Below are 20242 nucleotides of genomic sequence, written 5' to 3'. Positions count from 1 at the left end.
GTCCTCAGACAGAACACTAAATAATAATAAGTTAATGCATAGAAACAATAACACACTTCAATTTTAAGACAATTCAAGTTAACATCCGTCTTTCGCCCTGGCAGTATTCACAAAATATCGCCAAAGGACGTCATGTGCCAGCTGAATCCATTCTACACTATACCACCCCAACTCTCTGATCCATTTTAATATTATCCCCTCCCCAACCAAAAAATTAAAATTCCGCCGAATTTATAGGAATATAAGTCGAGTTCGCTTACCTTTTGATGAGCGCGCTCCTTGTAACTTTCGGAGCGATTGATTGAGGATGCTAAGGGCTTCTTGGTTATGTGATGGGTACTGAAACGAGAGAGAGAGCGAGACAACATTACAGACATCAAAGGACGACAGCAAATACCAGCGAAAATAAGAAACACAAAACATAATGCGAGTCACAGGCCATCAAACACGCGAGCACAACATTTGCGAAAACTCTGCCAACAATTATCGTTTCGCCAGAATTTGCCGGTGGGCCAAAGACTTCAGCGTGGGGTCGGGAGCGTGTCTGACGTCACACGACGGGGAGTCCCCACAAGTGGTCACGCGACTGGCCGTGGATCCCCCACGCCCGAGATTCCCCACTTACCCAAAAAAAAACACGCGTTTAGGTCTTCGAGGTACATCGCCTGTTACTACAGCCCGATCTCGACCAAAATTTAAATGTTACAGTAACTTTTGCTAAAAATTCTCCAAAATAAAGAAAAACGCGAAAATTCTCTCAGCAGTTCTTCAGACATGGATAATACAGCTCAAGATCAAGAAATTCATGCACTGGAACGAAATGGTCCTTGTCTTCGCCTACAATATTAAGAAATAAAAACGAATCTCGAGATCAGACCACGAGGAGCTTGAGAGAGGCGAACGATGGTCACTGATCTCTTTTGGGGGGGGGGGGGGGGGAACAGGTGCATCTTCCTGGCAAGGTGTAATGACGACAGAGAGAAACTGGAATCCCAAAGAAACAGCTGCATCGTCCACCCTTCAACGACCTGACGTCGAGGTTCACGACAGTTGGCAGAGACTGTGATTGTCACAGCCGCGCATGCGCTGAAGTCACCATTATTCTTACGGAGTAAAACATTTCTCAGTTTGTCACTTTTCGTTTGCAGCTGACGCATGAAGATTTGCGAGTGCCGTAATAAAGCTTCGTTGGTGTTTGCTTTTAAAAATACACACGAAGAGACGGGGTTTGATCGTCAACATGGAACATTCTCACAAATCAGACGATATTACATTTAATATGAGACGATTACTGGGGGCCTCTAAAACCAAATTCCGTCCACAACTGAGCTGTGCCAGGAAGATGAAAAATATCATCGGTAAACAAACATTCGAGCATCACGCGAAGGAAATTGAACTTCCTACGCCAGCGGGACTAAGAGTTCTCATGACGCCGGCTATAAAATTGGCTGTCTTCTGGGTTAATGCGTCCTTTGCTGTCCCCTAACATCAGGACGATCGCCCTGATGATGGAGGCAGCAAGGAACTCCGAAACGTCGGTAAACTTCTACCAGACTACGCGGCGTAACAACCCAGAAGTCAGCCATCTTCGGACTCACCGAATTGAAAACCTCAGATCCTACTCGGTCGATCTTTGTAATGGTGAAGTGCAGTGTTTTCTTCGCGGTACGGACTGAATTATATTAAATGTTACTTAGACGAGCTTCGGCTTCAAAGGGTCACACTGGCGTTTGACATTTGTTCAGGACACAAAGAACACGTCTCACGAAAAAGATGGCTGTCTTCTGGGTCTTTGTCCTGATGATGGAAGCGGTAACCACCTCTGAAACATCGGCAGACTTCTACCAGACTACACCGAGCTATAACCCAGAAGATAGCCAGACATCTACCTCCGTCAGTTCGGTAATCAAACTCGAGCGCCTACTTCTCGCTGACATCTACGAGGAACGCGTAAAAAAGGCCGGTAATTGTGTTCTCTGCAATATCACCAAATGATCAGTTGGCTCACGGCCCCTGGGGTAAAACTCAACCTTGTAATACCAGGAAAGTTTCCGATACACTTAACGTATGACTCACAGGTACAGATTAGGACACCGGTATACAAGATGATGTTACCAGTGATTACACGGTGGGTACTTGGCACAAGATGGATTTATTTCACAGCATCACGAGCTAAATCGATCCGTAAGTCAACTAGGAAGTCAGGCACAACGCAGCGAACGGATAGTGTGAACAACCATCGCACCACGTGACGGGGTCCACGCACAAACGAATCCTCTCACAACCAGACCCGCAGTTCCACTTTCAAATCAAAGATCGGCGTTGTTACCTGCGACATTTTTAACCAAAACTTGTATATTTCGTTCACTTATCCGCGTGTCACCATTTAAAAAAATCCGTACGACCGACGCCGATAACACTCACTTTCGGAAAGGCTCCAGACGTCCAGGAAGACTCCTCTTGCGGTGAAACATGGCGACCAAAATTATACCCAGACCGCGTTACGAGACGCTGGCAGACCATCGCCGCCGGTAACACACACACGGAGCATCACCTCTGACCCCTACAAGCGACGAATTAGCATGACGTCACACTGGCAAACTACCACAAGGATCGGGGAGGGAAATTCAGTTACAAACCGCGAAAAGGTTAGCAACACGCGAGAAGCAGAGATATCGGAAAATGTTAGTTGCATTTATAAAGCTGGGAAGTTCCTCGGGAGACCGCGGTTAACTATCGATTTTCACAAAATTACGAAATTATTTTACGTCAAATGAGACACTGGACGCCTTTTAATGACAAACAATTGACAGTAAGTACGTAATTAAACACGACAATGCACTAGTTTATTAAAGAAATCAGTGATTAAGGAAGGTTTTTTTGGTAAAGAAAAAATATATTACGTGGAACTACGTAAGACGGATGCTAAGTATCCAAACACAGCCGTCATTAAATCCCAGCGACTCTGGAGTCTTGAAAAGATCGCGAACCAATGACGTATCCGAATTCAGAACACAACGCACGTTGAGTAAATGTTTATTATAATTTTAAATAGTTTTGTTAATCGTGATTGGTGTCCGTCAAGGACACGAAATTCGTTTTCGCATTTTATGACTTCAGATATAAAATACTTCGTCGTCGTCTTTTATTTCCAAATAAATAAAATTCGAACCCGAACGAAACCTCGCAAGTGGTTACGATAACACTGTGGTATTTGTTCCAACAAACGCGGGCGCGTTCTATAAGCGCACTCACAAGTGGAAGCGCTCGACTGCCAGCGAGAACACCGCGCGCACAGCATCCGAAGGAAACGGAAGGCAGCGGCGATACGGGGACTATTTGATTACGAAGTTGCGGCGAGCGGCTGTTGGCTAAGCTACGGGGCGACGAGGGCTCGACGCTTTTGCACACAACACGTTCGCTTGTCGACGGCTCTCCTCTGGGCTCCTGGGCCGTCCAGTCTGGTAGAAGTTTACCGACGTTTCGGAGGCCCTTGCTGCCTCCATCATAAGTAAGTGTGGTCTGATAAAGGATTTCCGACGTTTCGGAGGTTCTTGCTGCCTCCATCATAAGGAAGTGTGGTCTGATAAAAGATTTCCGACGTTTCGGAGGTCCTTGCTGCCTCCATCATAAGGACGTGTGGTCTGATAAAAGATTTCCGACGTTTCAGAGGTTCTTGCTGCCTCCATCATAAGGAAGTGTGGTCTGATAAAAGATTTCCGACGTTTCGGAGGTCCTTGCTGCCTCCATCATAAGGACGTGTGGTCTGATAAAAGATTTCCGACGTTTCAGAAGTTCTTGCTGCCATCATCAGGACGTGTAATTTAATAAAAGATTTCCGACGTTTCAGAGCTCCCCACTGCCTGCACATCAGGACGTGTGGTCTGATAAAAGATTTCCGACGTTTCAGAGGTTATTGCTGCCATCATCAGGGCGTGTGGTCTGATAAAAGATTTCCGACGTTTCAGAGTTCCATGCTGATTCCATCATCAGTGAGCATGAACCTCTGAAACGTCGTAAACTTCTAGCAGTCTACACGACGCTACAACCCAGAAGACAGACTCACCGCCGTGAAAACCTCAAATCCTGCTTCGACAAACGACCGAATCAACGTCTTAACCTCACTGGACAGCCCTTGCTCGAAATGGATAACAATTTCAGAACCTCACTGTAACGCTGTTTCTCGTACGAGGGTGAGCGTAGGTTTTAAATGCTGGAATATAGGCTTCACGTCACACACTACTGCCGGAGAAGTTGCCGCATCTCCAAGGGGGTAATCTAAACTTTTCGACTGTAGCCTTTCAGCGTGAGCCATCGAGTTTTTTTTTCAGAGGAACGTACTAACTCCATCTTCTGCGGCAGAACACCAGAAAGACACAGCCAACGTGTGTAAAGCAAAGGCCGGCCGTTAACACAAAGGAAGTTGCTAACCGAACAGCGACCAAAGGACACGACGCGGATGGAAGGTGAGCGACGTAGGAGCACGGCGTTCGTGGAGATCGACCTCCTTCCATTCCTCCATAAAAAGACGTAAGGTTCACGTTCCGACTGTGCTTACCTCCGAGAAAATTACACCGGGCACAGGACTTAATCGAAGTTCGCCAACAATCCAGCAGGATGCTGTATACAAATATGTTCAAATTCGCTGCTGGTCTCTGCATTTATCTCGTGACGAGTGACCTTGAGCGATTACCCGCTGGTTAAAGTTAGAAGTCATCTCTGCATGTTCAATAAAAACGTCCCAAAGGATATTCCGGTGAGAGAAATCTTTTTCTGACGTCAGCGTGATGATGGCTGATGGTCGCCACCCCCACCCCTCCCGATCTAACGAGCCCCCTAACGATCGTGAGACGGTGCCATGTCCTTCAACTCCCTAAGACCGCCTCGAAAAATCTGAAGAATATTTCTGCGGGCTTTCTAGTCTCTGGTGTGGTAATTTTTTGAGCGTTCAGCATTAAACTGATTTGTGTTTAATTACGTAATTCCGGAAGTCTTTAATGACTGGTTCAGCTCGTTAAGTTCGATTTACGATGCACTTATTTTGGCTTTTGATAATTCTTATATTCATGGCACAGACGTGATATTATACTTTTACAGAGTTTTTTTTTTAATATTTTTACAACCTTTTCACTTTTGTTAATGTTCAAGAACTTTGTATCGTTGTCGACCTATGACGGGATTTATTATACGAATATCAACTGGACACGGCAAATTATTTGAGGTATATTTGATATACACAAACGATCTGATGTTGTCAATAGAATTCTGGTGTTCCAGCCCGTAATTCCATGTACTCTTGAAGGTGGTTACCAACGTTTTTTTATGAACATGTCGCCTTCATCTCTAGTGTAGAGGCTGGGCGTTCCTTCGAAAAATCTACATCTAATCACATTTCCGCTGCAGTGGAAACCCCAAAAGTATTTGGAAGTAAAAATTAAAATCGTGAACGCGATAAACTGTCAGAATGAAACACATCTAGGCGGAAAAAGATCCACGCCTCAGAAAACCGATAACGCCAACCACAAAGTGTCCGCATGAGAGTCGCAGGGACCCAAAGACTTTTTTAAATAATCTGCAAACAGCTGACGAGCAGCGCCGCGTTACTCACATCTCTTGGTGGTAGTCGTCATCCTCCTGGTGGAGGCCGCCGTCAGGCAGGGGCCGCTCCTCGCTCTCGCGGACGGGGTCAGGCCTCCTGTCGACCGAAACGCGGCCCCCAGACAATGGTCGCTCACCTGCAACAAACACCGCTCAGTTACTCTTCTCGGCTGTCAGACGCTTACAGCCTCTTAGAAAACAGAAATTCTTTGTGTCCTCGGCTCCCATCTTTGTAGGTGCAGACTAGTATTTCGTCTTGTACAGTGAAGCCACTGTACAAGACGAAATTTCGGTAGACGGGGAGTTCCGGTAATGTGGCCTATGAAGGAAGAAGGTTCCAGCAAACGAGAGGCTTAAAACAGTGATCTACGAGGCGCGTCCACAAAGTAAGTTTCCCACTCGTCCCACAGCTAGCAAACCTTATATTGCGCGAAGCGACTGTGCGTACGTGATAGAGCAATGACGTAGCATGGCGCATGCACTAACGGCACTTCCCGCGTTCTCACAGTAGCATCGTTGCAGCTGTTGAAGATGGAGGTTCTTATTCCAGCTCCCGCCGACTGTGAAGTGCGGTCAGTGATAACGCTAGGCCGCACACGGCTCGACGGACAGCAAGTCTCCTGCAGGAGTTCAGCTGGGAGGTGTTTAATCATCCACCCTACAGCCCGGACCTCGCTCCCAGTGATTTCCATCTTTTCCTACACCTCAAGAAATTCCTGTCCGGTCAGCGTCAGCGTTTTGAGAATGACAGAGAGGCGGAGATGGTTGTCACACAGTGGTTCCAATCCCAGGCGGCAGACTTCTACGACACAGGTGTTCAAAAGTTGGTCCCACGGTATGACAAATGTCTCAATTCCGGTGGCGAATATGTTGAAAAATAGCTGGACACTTGCTGTATCTGTTGCAATAAATATTTCCATGAAATTGTGTTTTGTTTCTGTAAACGGCCCCAGGGAAACTTACTTTAAGGACGCGCCTCGTATATACAGGAATACCTCGGAGATATTGCGGGTTCGGTTCCAGACCACCGCAATAAAGCGAGTAACACGAATTCTTTTGTGCATACCATAGGCTCCACTTTACGTAGAAACCAATCAGGCTTCTTTGTAAAGACATTACTTCGACCGACAGACACACCGGAAATCCTTACCGGAAAAGGCTTTCAACAGCGGGAAATACATGTCGCACTGTAAGGCCACTCACGAACTACATATTTAGACGAAGCCACGTGCTTGTGCGTTCGTTAACTTTCTGCTGTGCTGATGCAAGGACTACGGAACCGGAAATCGAATTGAAAATTTCAAAATAAATTCGGCAAAGAAGTTCTTTTTTTTTTTTATCGAAGATGAACGTGGCTCAAATCTGAGAGACGGTACCCTTCGATTCGTGCATCATTCATGTTCGATGCGATGACGGCCAAGAGATGACATTTCCTCAACTAAGAAAGAAATGTCGTAACTCATAATTAGCAATCTTCAATAAAGCTGACACCGTTTAATAGAAATACGATGGTGTTTATGTCTCACTAACCACAAACCTTAGGAAACCTTGGAATAATAACAACTCACACCGGTTATTCTTTCCCCCAGTGCTTATATCAATTCAATCCTCGTCCAGAACAGAACCTCAGCTATTAGAACGAAAGATTCTACAGAAGGCAGTCTTAATATCTGAGTGTAAGTGCCACTGTCCGACACCCAAGAACCCGGCACTACTCATTCTGCGGATATGCCATCCCTACAACCGAGATAACGAAACCGGAAGTCTGAACACTGAGCAAAAGGCTGAATCATCTGGGTCAGCCCCTGAAGACAAAAAGTCTGAGCAGTTCATCGTAGAGTGGGATCTGGGGGGCGGTGTATAATTATGTACAGTGAACACGAAAGTACTGCAACGTTTCAAGGCACTCTTATCACCAATCGCAGGAAACAATTGACAAGTATCGTTCGACAATCTGGGAATGAGCTGATACGAAGAATGACCTTGAAATTTTAAAGGCCTCTATTCAGAATATCCTTGGGGGTGATATTGTCAAGACCTTGATATAACCTTCACATAACCATGACCCCAAACGCCACATGACTTCGGACATTCGGAGACACATACAACCGCAGAAATTCGCACGAATATAAATGACCTTGAAATTTCTATGACCTCCGATCACCACATCCTTGGCCTGATATTGGCGTCACCTTGTCACGAATTTGTGACCAAAATGGTCGGAGGGCGCTCCTGGATGTATACACAGCACAAGGGCTCCAGAGGGGAGCGCAGAGAAGACCGGGGGGAGGGGGAGTTGAATGTATAGAATCGATATGGCTTAAGTCACCGCAGGCAACAAGGCAGTTTTTCCCATCGGCACTCCGTGGTCAGACGCAATACGTCGGAATTGGTACAGTATGTATATAACGACACTTTCACAGCCTTGCAAAAAGTTTATTAGCATAATTACTGGGCACACATTTCATCTGTAACATTTCTAACAGACGTAATATGCTAATACAAGTTTGAAAACGGGAAAGACCTTTAGTGTCGAATTACGCCAGTCAGTTTGTTAAATTGTGCGATGGACGCATCCTTCCTGACACGAGTTCGGTTAATAGGCAAAATTCAGTCAAAAATGTGGCAGCACTGACCAGGGCATTCCCAGTGCCAAATGGCATTCTCCAGAATGTCACGTGAGCTCAAATTCGGGGAATCTGCAGTGTGCTTAGAATATTCGTCTAAGCTCCGACCGTTTACACGTTTCACTAACGAAATTTGGTGCCAACCGGAATGAAGCCACTTCATTGATTGCGTCAATTACGTCGAATGCTTCCGAAGACACGACTGTCTGTCAATTTGACCTTCAATGGCAAGCGCTTGGACATGACCTGACATTTTGATCACGGAGAAGCTTTACGACGTCCTCAATTAAAGCACCTAACAGAAATTGACTAGAACTGGGGGAGCAGAAAATCAGCAGCTGATCTTGCCGTAACTCAGGCGCGGGAAGTGGACAGCTGCCCATCCAAGACAGATTTTACGACGAACTGAAGCCAACGCCCTCACATCATGACGTTATCAAGGGCTCGCAGACGTATGGACTTACTAAGGGCGTTTACTACGAAACTTCAATTATTCAGTTTGAATTTCGCGTGAATTTCAGTCCAGACCTCCAGACTTTTGTTAAGGCACACCCTCCTGAACCTACCAAGTGTCCCCACGGAGAGAAACAGAGCATGACCGTGCAGCGGGAACACTTCAAAGCACAGGGTTCGAATCTCGCCACAGTTCCCAGTCACAATATGGTTTGTAGTAGTTATCTGTGTCTCTCCTGGCAAATGACAGAACAATTTTTGAAGTAAACCAAGATCACCTGCTTCCATGTCAGTATTTATCACCATTCGTAGCCATATATATATATATATATATATATATATATATATATATATATATATATATCAGGTGATTCAAAAAGGACTTTACAACTTTGAAAGTGTATAGAAATTTATTCAGAAGGCTTACAGAATCGGTTGAGGTGTCATTTTGTATCAAAACAAATCAAGTTTGACTCACGTTGTGCTGTAGTACCGAATTCCACCAATGGCAATCACATCGAACCAAAATGACTGTTTGAGGTAAAACTTGATTTGTTTTGCTACAAAATGACACCTCAACCGATTCTGTAAGCCTACTGAATAAATTTCTATGCACTTTCAAAGTTGTAAAGTCCTTTTTGAATCACCCTGTATATATATATATATATATATATATATATATATACTGCTTCTGAAGAACCTACTAATTTCATACCGTAGATGGAGCCCCAGGGTTCATTACCTCGTTGACATAATTCCACGGCTGCAATGGACCAATTCTTCAACCATACTAAAAAAACATTTCAAACATTCTCATCTCTTTACTTTAAATTGAATTATTTTAATATTAACATCGGCTGTATGTGTCTCAAGGAATCAAATCGACGTCGTGAAATAACGTGATACAGGAAGATGGCTGTCTTCTGGGATTTTGCGTCGTGTCGTCTGGCGAAAGGCAATGAATATCATCTGAGATCAAACCACATGAGGGAGCCATCTTGACATTCGTCGTCGTGAGAACCCGAAATCTAGGCACAGAAAGATTTGCACTGCGCGACCTTTCATGTTTCCCCACATGACAAGCAACTGTGCCAGAATAACCCCTCATCACGTCACCAGGGAGAAGAAGAAGAAGAAGAATATCTTATTTTCGGAATCCACCGCGTGGTGCACTGCGCATTGACGTAAGGCCAAGACGCACGCCCGACAACATAACGCAGCCAAATGTTTCCTCTTTACCTGCTCAAGGACAGAAACGCGATTTTACTCAAGGCCAACAGGAAAGGAGAGTTCACAGACGACTTTGAATTAATTACTCTCGGGGGGGGGGGGGGGGGGGGGGGAGAAGATAATTTTGTTACTATTTTAAGGGGCTGACATTGACGATACACGGAGGTTATTCGTGTAATTTACGAACCACCGAGGAGGTCAGACGGCGCAAAATATTTTTCCTGGAAGTTTCGCCTTCTCCAAGCTGCAATTTGAATCGCATTTCCTGGAAATAAGAATCGAAAGACTGTCTCGAACTCAGCGGATCGGATGAATGACACTGAATGTCCATAACGATTCTTTTCTCACCACTAAACATATTATGAGACATGAAGATGGCAGTTTTCTGGCTTGTTGCTTCGTGTCTGCTGCAATAAACTCTGAAACGTCGGCAACAGATACGAGATTCCAACACAGAACTTCACTTTAATATTATTGCGTGTTACCAAACGATTCAGGCGCTGCCAAACGATAAAAATCAGAACAAGCATCCACCTCGACTACAGACGGCAAAAGCCGTGATTCCCTGATGAAGGGAACAGAAAAAGTAATCGAAACTTCGGCGGAGAACATGGCGACTCGCCGCTCTTTCTTGTGACGTCTTGTGGACCTGCACGTCAGCCCTGAAGATGGAGGTAGCATGTTCCTCCGAAACGCTTGCACCTACCCACAATTACGAGGTGTAAGAACACTGTAAAAGAAGCCTGTCTTCTTTCAGCCTGACGGCGTATGCTAACCACGGTTCATTTGGTTCTTATGGTGATTGCTATTGTGGTTGAAAGTCGCCTCTCTGTGCAACTATTTCATCGCCAATTTGCAAGCGCCGCAGTTAAAATAGTGGAAGGTCAGTTTTGTAAACTGCGCGTATCCTAAACCAGAACACAAAGACAAACAAATGCTGGCTACTACAAGTTATGAAGTAATCTTCAACACAAGAGACTCATTCATCCGGTTGGAGGATGACGTCAACTACACTTCACCGCCTGGCGCAAACTTAAAATGTAAACACGGGCGAGGCCACGTCTTCCAGCACGTTACGAGGAAACTGCCCCGGACAATTTACACACGAAAATCAACTAGCGATGATGATTGTTTATGAAAAAAGGACGCCGTGACACATGCCAAGCTACTTGTATACGGGCGGGGGGGCGGGGGTTAAAGAACAAGTTAGGAAATGCACACAGGGCGCAACAAAGTTCTTCAGCGTTCGTCTGGATTCGATCTTTCATCCTTGGGGACGGCTCATGTAAAGTCCAGAATCGAGTTGTTAAACTCGCGGTTCGAGGACACACACACAACAGCTGTTCCGCGAATTGGCTGTCAACGCGCAACGAAACTTTTGCCGCGGACTGTCCAGGAACCCCGGATGTTCGTCACCTACTCTAAGCCAGCTGAATCCCATCAGCGCCCACACAAAAACCACCGTTCCACATCTGTTTCAGTCTCTTCTGTTCTGGCATTTGCGTCTAGTGGCCTCTAGTAGCGAATATTCGAACCTAACTCTGAGGCGAAGCGTTTTAAGGCTTTGACCGGGATGTTAAATCTTATGTGGTACCGCCTGATTCGACTTCTAATGGTTAAGTGAAGTGTTTTCTTCGCGGTACGGTCTGGATTCGTAAATATTATGAAGACGAGCTTCGGCTTCGAAGGGTTAACCAGCTGATTTTCGTAATGGTGAGGTGTAGTGTTTTCTTCGCGGTACGGACTGAATTCATAAATAATATTCAGACGATCTTCGGATTCAAAGGGTTAATGACCAGTCACATCGAAAAACACAAGGCAGTGACGACTAAAGAACTTTGGCCAACAAAGAGAGATTCTGTATAAAAATAAAATTGATCGGAGAGCATGTCTGAACTCAGCTCTCTCTAGTGTCTGAGAGAACTCATACATTTTAATGTCCTGGGCAATGCAACGGAGGTTCCCTGTATACGGCGGTCCAGCTCTAAGATCGAAGCACGGAATACATTCGTAATAGAGCCGGACAGAAAGACGCAGGTCTTAAGACGAGATAAAAGTACAAACAATTTTTTTTCCCCTGGCGTTCGTACGTACAAGCCGAATATCACGTCCACACAGCGCAAAAGATAAGAAGCAGGAAAAGAGGTAAGCTTCAGGTTATCTCGAACAACTTCAAATTCTCACCAAGTCGAAAATTGAACCTCCGTTCGCTTCCTGGGCGTTCGCAATGTGACCTGGCCGCTCCGAACAGAATTTAACAAAATACGATCGGCGACAATCTTCGACCCATCGAGAGACCTTTCAAAATGTGGAGATTCAAACAATTAAATATTTATACTAAATAAAATAACATTAAATGCGATGTCCGTTACACTCAGCGATTTAAAAATCCCGCAACCCACATTAAGATACTAAAAATGGCTGTAATTCAACGCAGTTGTCATATCGATAATCGCACGATATCGATATGACAATGCGATAGCCCGCGCAGGTCACGTGATGTTGTTACCTGCGCGCGCCAGTTCGTCAGTCGTCTTTCAGCCGTCGAACTGCGAGGTTGTTCTTTTTCAAAACAGCAACGAGTGTCGAACACCACCTGGCGTCTCGTTCTTAAACTACTTGCAAGAATGATTTGAGGGGTACATTTTCCGATTATCCTGTGTCACACAAAATCGACATTATCTCGTCCGGAGAACCATTTCCGTGGCAGGAAGCATGCAGGGCATGAACAGTTTCTGTGTACCGAGTGGAGATGGTTTGGACGATATTCGCCACTGCGAAACATTTCTCTTCAGAGTGGAATATCCTGCGGAAGTGGGCTGGAACAACGCGTGCCAGGAATAGGACACGTGGATTTTCGATCACTCAATCCATATGCAAATATATATATATATATACACACACACACAAAGGCGTCCAATGTACAAGCATACAAACATTAATTTTCCGGTAAACAAATATAAAGACGGGTTCGGCAAGGCTGTATCTCTGGACTTCATCCATCGTTCAACATTCTAAAAATAAAGAACGACGGATGAAACAGCAATATTGAATGTAACATTTTGTAATGTTTTTTTTAAAGGTCGTCTTGCCTTTGAATGGTGCAAACGGGTCGTAAAATTTGTTTGGTGTATTTGTGTGAATTTATTTGAAGGGAAAAAAAAAACCTTTCATTACTTTCTGCGAAATCTTTATTTATTCTACGTGGAAAGTTTTACGATACTTCGAAATTCCCTTGTATTTTTATGGCCTATTTTCCACATCCGATTGTCATCTGAATAACTTACGGATCTAAATAATGTAATAACGCGTTTAACACGGAATCGTTAGCTAGAACGAAGACGCTAATGGATAACAAGCAGAGGACGCTTTAAACAGAAGCTGTTTTCGTGTTTCTTTAGTGAGCGGAAGGAACGATTTAGTGTTCATCAGCGTCGACACACATTTCTCGGACGAGGCAGGGCCAAGGCACGCCTTCCCTGCAAAACCGATAAACTGCTTCTGATAAAAACTTATCGGGGGGGGGGGGGAGTCGTGATTCAAATTCAGACATCTCAGTCACGCCTCTTACAAATATTAATCTGTATCTCCATGAAATGGATAACTCTTTGGAACCGTAATAATGGCTCAGATGTCAAAATAAAAAGTATTTTAAGGAAACTAGGAGTTTGTTACCGCGAGGAGTCCCGTCATTGGTTCGCATCCCGAGTCACGCAAAAACCCGTCTTCGACCCCCCAACCCCCACGTCCTATTCCTTGAATATTCTTCTCAATATTATCCCATCGAAATAACATCTTCCCTTCAAGTTATACCAGAATTTCTGTGCCCTCTCATGCGTTCTACATGTCCCATCCATCTCAGGCCACAGTTTTCCTCAGCCTCCGACGCCCGAGCTCTGAGCATACCTGCGTCATCCTGTAGCGACACGGGAGGCGAAACAGGGGGTGGTCGAGGAGGCGGCATCATTGGGGGCGGCTCGCGAGGTGGCAGAGGCGGTGGGGTCACCCCGAGGTCAAGGGTAGGCTGTGATGCGCGGCCTCTCCCAAAGATGGCAGGGTTGAAGTTCACGAACTGCCACTCAGCGGTTGCCTCCTTGGTGCACCCTCCGGAGGTGTCGCCCCCGACGGTGTTCTGTGGCGGGGGGTCGGTTCCCTCGCGGGTCAGGGCATATTTCCGACGCCTGATCCTCGTCTTGAAACTTGACATTCGGAAACTTGGCTCTGAAGTGAACCACATCGGGTGTACGTCTTTCTCTGTTATCACTTAAACACACGAGACGCGGGTGGAACACTTGCCTTCGACGTGGGCATTCCGTGTTTTTGCTTCTGTTAAACCCTACGTACAGGGTGTTTCAAAAAAAATATTGGTATCAAACGACTGCAAACAGGATACCAGTTCTATAAAACATTATCAAACCGAACGAGAAGAAACTCGGTATTGAACTTTTATCCAAAAACAGAGTTTAACCACGCAGATGAATCTTAAACAAGAAACAAGACACATTAACCACGTGTCAGCAGCAGGCCTACGTGTTCCTAACAAATTCGATTTTCGAACCGGTTCAAGTGACAACGCTGCTTCATACGTATTTAAGAGACAACAAGTTTCAGGGCCTGGGTCTGCTCCAATCTTCATGGAATTAGTTCTCTACCGAAACGTCCACTAGGCCAGTTTTACTATTAAATAGCCAACGTTCATGACGGATGTGCCGTTCTTGAGACGCGGAAAACATTTTTTTAAACATAGTTTTGACCGTGCCGAGCGAGAAATGCAAACGATATTGTGGTGGCGCATACGGTGGGGTCTGGCGGAGTCTGCGATGAAGCTGTCGGACTTTTGTGTTAGCGCGTCTGACGGCAATCTGGGCTTCAGTCGCCGCGAAGACGTTTTTTCACACTTAATTTAGCTCTCAAAATAAATTTAATTATACTTTCAAAGCGATTTGTACAGATACGATGTAATAAACTGCGTCACTGTTCGACGCAAAAAAAAAAGTTTCGACTTGTCATACGACACGCTCGTACACCTCAGGTAATGGGCGATGTCCACAGAAACTGCGAGGCTATGAATCAACCTTAAAAGAATCACCTATGACCTTCCATTAACGGATCCATTCGCAAACGAGGTTTTATGTCCGCTGTCTATAAAACAAGGAACTGAAATTGGCGTCTCGTGTAAACACAGCGTGGAGCTCAGAGCAGGAAAATATAAAAAAGGACAACCAAGCGATTCATTCGCGGATTCTCGGTGTCCGCCCGAAACTACGCAACATTCGATTAAAACCGCATCCAACTAGGTCTTCGAAAGTCTCTGGGTGTTATACGCGCAAGGATAAGACAAGAAAACATAAATACTAATTACACGCAGATTTCATGACGCATCCTCTTGTAAAACCACCATCCGTAAGACCTAAGAGTAGATACGACGTAAAAATTCCACTCTCAACGCGTAGTTGTAGCTCTCATACCTGCGCAAACGCGAAGTCTTCAAGACTGAGACAAGACATAGGATGCTTTACCGCGCATGCGTATAACAATACGTACTGGTAGGTACAAAATTTAAGATCGGAGCGGATTATTCGTGGTTTTTCTCGATATTTCCAGGCGGATAGTCGTTCACAGATCCTATAATTCGACCCTACAAAACCCCAGGCAGTTGAAATGTGTCGTTAAATAAATCAGGAATCATAACCGCGGATAAATACGTATTGTCAACCAGGGTGGAATGCTTAGTGTTCACAAATCTTCGCACGGTACAGTCACGAGTGAAGAGGTTAATGACTTGACAAACGAACACTTTAAGATCAAGAATTACACAAGAGGATACAAATGGTGGAAGGAAAAAAACATTTAAACCAGCGCGTATTGTTAAAAAATTGTAGTAATACTTCAAAACAAGACTGTGAATCCTGTACTTATAAAACGCAAATGGTAATATTACATTCCCCCAAATTTGTAAACAATGAATTCCATTATTGAACAACACACATTCTCGCAAGACTGTAAATCTGCCGAAAAATACCAACTATCTCGTTCCTACACCGTCACAGATCACACAAAACATTATCTTCTTCAATTCACTTCACAACAATGAGTCAGCCACGCGCGGCATTAAAAAACACAGCAGAGATGCCAACGTCACGTATTCCACGGAGAGATTTCCGGCAGGAAGTGAACACCGGTTACACTACACGGCACACACAAGCCAATGTCCCACTTCACACTACAGCAAATGAAACATCTAAGTTGCTACCATCAGCGTATTAAGATGGGAACAAGATATTCGATCAGGTCGCTTACCCAAGCAATGCACCAAACACGACACACAGTCCGCGAGCCACTTCCAGGCAAACAACGCAAACCAACGCCATGCTCAGCAACGCTCCAAGCGGGAGACTACAGAAGCTTAAGGCAATGTTACACGCTGCGTCATACCACGCATCACACGTAGCAACAATTTGTTCGGGCAAAACCAGTTTCCTCTCACTCGATCACTCTGTGAAGCAGGAAATTCTTTGAAAGGTCGAATGTATGTCAAAGAATAGCCTACTTTCTTTATGGAACCCGAAGGTTCATCACCAAACCCTATCGATTACAATCTCCCAAAAGTTCATCTCGAGGTTATCCTCCCACCTACGCCGAGGTCTTCCCGGAGGTCTCCTCCCTTCAGGCCTGCCAACCAATACCTTGTAAACACCAGTCTCCTTCCCGTTTAGGTCCAAATATCCTCAACCTCAATCCACGCTCCTCCCTCAAAGTGGGAGACCAAGTTTCGCACCCACACAGCACAACAGGCAAAATCAGGATTTTGGTTTTCCTGACACGAGACGAGAGGACAAAAGATTTTGGACAGAATGATAGCCAGCATTTCCCCAAGTTTAATCTGATCTTGATTTCGTCATGACTTGTCAGTGTCGTCCCCTAAATCAGTGGTATTCAACCTGGGGTACGCGTACCCCCGGGGGGTACGCGAAGATACCTTAGGGGGTACGTGAAATTTTAAAAAAAAATATTATTTTATGAAAAACACTGAATAATCAGTAATGTAATTTATTTAATTTATTTTAGATGTAGATTATATAATATGTATAACTTGAATTATACACCAACAACTTTGGGGGGTACAAAGTTGAAGAGAAATTATATCTGGGGGGTACGCGAACAAAAAAAGGTTGAATACCACTGAGCTAGATAACTGAATTTTTTTCACATTGTCCTGAATTCTGACGCCGAGACACGACCAAATACTTTGTTTTTTCTCCTGCATTTCTGGACCAACAAATTTCATCTCCGAGCGAGAATTTGGTTTTTTCACGTTAACACACACACACACAGGAAAAGACGTGGATTATATTCATTCATAAGACGACATTGACACTAAATGACTTTTGCGTTTATAACATTAAGATGAGATCGAAACTTTGTAAAAAAATTCGCGTACACACTGAAAAGGAATCTCGTATCCCAATAGGGAATCGAACCTCAGGGCAATCAGGCTTTAACTGATATCACAAAACATCAATTTACATGGAATAAAAATTTTCCCGGGTGATGCAGGTTGCTTACCCCGTAGGAAAAACGCGACAGACACACACAGAGGAGGGCCTGCAAGGCGTGGAGACAAATCCCACTGAGAAGCTTGAAGTGTCTTAGCCAGTCAAGAAACTCCCCACTTCATAGAGTTCTACGCTACATTACTCGCATTTTACCCCTAGACAAATTTATCATCGTGTAACATGGCCTCGCCGCTGTCCGCTTCTCGGTAGTAATCGAGCTAAATGTACAGCCACGTCAGTGTTCAATGAACGAGCGAGTCGCTCAGAGGAAGGATTAAAGTTAGCGACATCTTTCAGAGAACTGTTAGATTAAAATATCAAGAGTTAGTTCAGCCACGTCGGCTTCCCTGCAGAGTAGAATCCGTGTAGGAATTCCGACGACAAGTTTACTACTGAATAAACTACCTTAACAATTCGTCATTGCAACCTACTTTTTCGTTCGGCCACGCCGACACGTTACGACACCGTCCACACCGCGCATAAGAAATACAACAATTCCTGCACTTTTCTCGGAAACATTTTGGGGGGGGGGGGGTTGTCTTTTCAGAAATGAAGCCCCTAATTTGGGGCCACGAGGTCGCCCAGTTTCAAACTCTGGTCTCATCGCCGAAAAACTTCCTTCATAAATACGAGAGAACTGTTTAGTAAATCACAGTTAACTTGATGCAAATCCAAACGTTAGCGACATTTCAGCTCCTGGCCTAAGTTTAATCTCACGCCGATATCCGCACAATCCAAGAGCAGTTTCTGCTAATAATATTTCGTATTTCGTGAAAAGCCAACCACTGTCAACGCCTATCGCTGAAGATAAGACACGTGGTTCACAATGCGGAAAATGTCTTCCTGCGGAAATCGATAACGAAAGTGCCTAAGTTTAACTCCTTTCAACCACGACATTTCTGAATCTCGACCGAAAACATTAGCAACCGTTTTATTTCCGTGGTTTTACTCACACACTCTCCAGGATAATGACAAAACAGTAAATCATTTCCAGTTCAACTTTGGGGACGTAATTTGTATCAAATAATTGTGACCCCAAAAAATGTGAAAAAGCCTTTGAATAACCTTCAACAAACTCGGAAGAAACACCTCGTAATATCGAAATTTGTTATTTATTTCAGCGTGTGGTCCAACTGGCGGCCCGCGAAAGTATTTCTTTTTTTTTAAATTTCTTACTAGTTAGTACAAACTCAGTTTTTGCTCTCACTAAAGCAATTGACTTTAAAAGCGTAAGATTCACGTTCTACTGATACAAATTCTTATTGTATCAGATACAAGCTGTTCAAAAAATTTGTGTTAAGTTTTCCATGTAAAAATTGTGACACATACAGGGTGTTGCAGGAGGAAATTTAAAATAATAAACAACTCTTGGTTTATCTAATGGGGAAATATGATAACACTCCATGAAGAAATATAAAATAAATAAACCAGATAAACGACGGGGAAGATAAACATTACTTATTTAATGACTTGGGGTCATTCTCCGAACAAGAGGATTTTCTGAGTTGTGACGTAATCTCATCATGTAGACGTCACCAACGTTTCGACTCCATCTTCGAGGTATTAGATTCCTTAGACACGACGGGTACCACGCACAGGACCTAAATTTAAGATCTAAATTTTCACCGCCGTCAAAATCTAAAAACGTCTCTCTTTCTGTAGGAGATTACTTTACAACACTGTATCAACTGGTCACGTTATGTAACGATGGATCAACTGGAGAGTATGACAACTAAACAAAATCCAGAGAAATATTTTCTTACGCTAGGTCGTAGCCTATTTTATCACAAACGGTATCTGCCTCCGGTGACTAAGGAAAACCACGAAGAACGTTCTGCAAGCGTGGATTCGAAAAGACCTGTCACCGTGAACACAGAAGCTGTTACATTGACCCAAAACTTTTGTCGAACAAGTTTCATATTTATAATTACTCGTGTATTTAAACGAAACACACAAAACTACCTCTGACGAATGTTTGGAAACTTCCTATCAGCCCCAAAACCCAGGTCCCGGACTGGCCAACTCCGTCCTCCTTCCTATATAATCCCTACACTTCGCAGAATCGTCTTATCAGCCCTGCAGACGTATGTTTCGCCAAAACACTGGCGTCTACCGACAAGCCTACAAGGCGAGAAAATCCATAACATCGTCCTCACCGCCGTATAAACCTCAAACCTCACACAGACACATTCAAATACTTGATGGCGACATCTTCGAGACGCCTTTCCAAAAATGTTCTCAAGGAGGTACACAGTTTTAGAAACTCAGACACGCGTACCACCGGCGGCATGTCGAAAAAGATTTCAAGGGGTAGGAACAGAAAAGAATTTTAAAATTGTTCCACAGTTCCCCCCCCCCACTGCCCCCCCCGCCCCCAAAGCCGATCAAACTGCAGTCCGGTCGCTTGCAGATAAGGCAGATATCCTGAAATGGGAACACAAATGCTTAAAAGTTTCGAAAACTCTGACGTAACAGAACGTGTTCATTACGCAAGAGTCTGATTGGTCGTGGTTAACGCACAAGGTCCCGTCATGACCACACTCGGCGGGGGCCCTGCCATCATCCAACAGAGTGTTTGCTCAGTCTCCGGAATCCGTGTCAAGGTTCAACGAGACTCGGGACGACCGCACGATCTGCAACTTTGGCTCAGGACAGCGAGAGACGACAACAAACTGCTTTATCGACATTTCCAGCGCCGCTGTTCATGTTAATCGGGCCTCACTTCACCAAGACACCACAGAGGGTAGATAAAACTTGCTGATAGCCGACAAGGGGTGC

General features: G+C 44.6%; 1 protein-coding gene across 11 annotated transcripts in view; it reads right to left on the bottom strand.

The window, feature by feature from the left end:
- RhoGEF2 (Rho guanine nucleotide exchange factor 2) overlaps positions 1-20242 on the bottom strand; it is a 141256-nt gene that overhangs the window by 47794 nt on the left and 73220 nt on the right. For all 11 annotated transcript variants that reach the window (XM_087360928.1, XM_087360929.1, XM_087360931.1 and 8 more), the window contains 2 exons: positions 5609-5735; positions 261-339 (listed from right to left, as the gene is read on the bottom strand). In XM_087360928.1, coding sequence (XP_087217054.1) covers positions 261-339; positions 5609-5735 — 206 coding nt within the window. The remainder of the gene's footprint in view (positions 1-260; positions 340-5608; positions 5736-20242) is intronic.

This window comes from Zootermopsis nevadensis, unplaced genomic scaffold (assembly GCF_977971745.1).
Source record: "Zootermopsis nevadensis isolate Lab colony 2312 unplaced genomic scaffold, Znev_1.0 Znev_ptg000050l, whole genome shotgun sequence".
Classification (NCBI taxonomy): domain Eukaryota; kingdom Metazoa; phylum Arthropoda; class Insecta; order Blattodea; family Termopsidae; genus Zootermopsis; species Zootermopsis nevadensis.
This window is presented reverse-complemented; position numbering and strand designations above follow the sequence as displayed.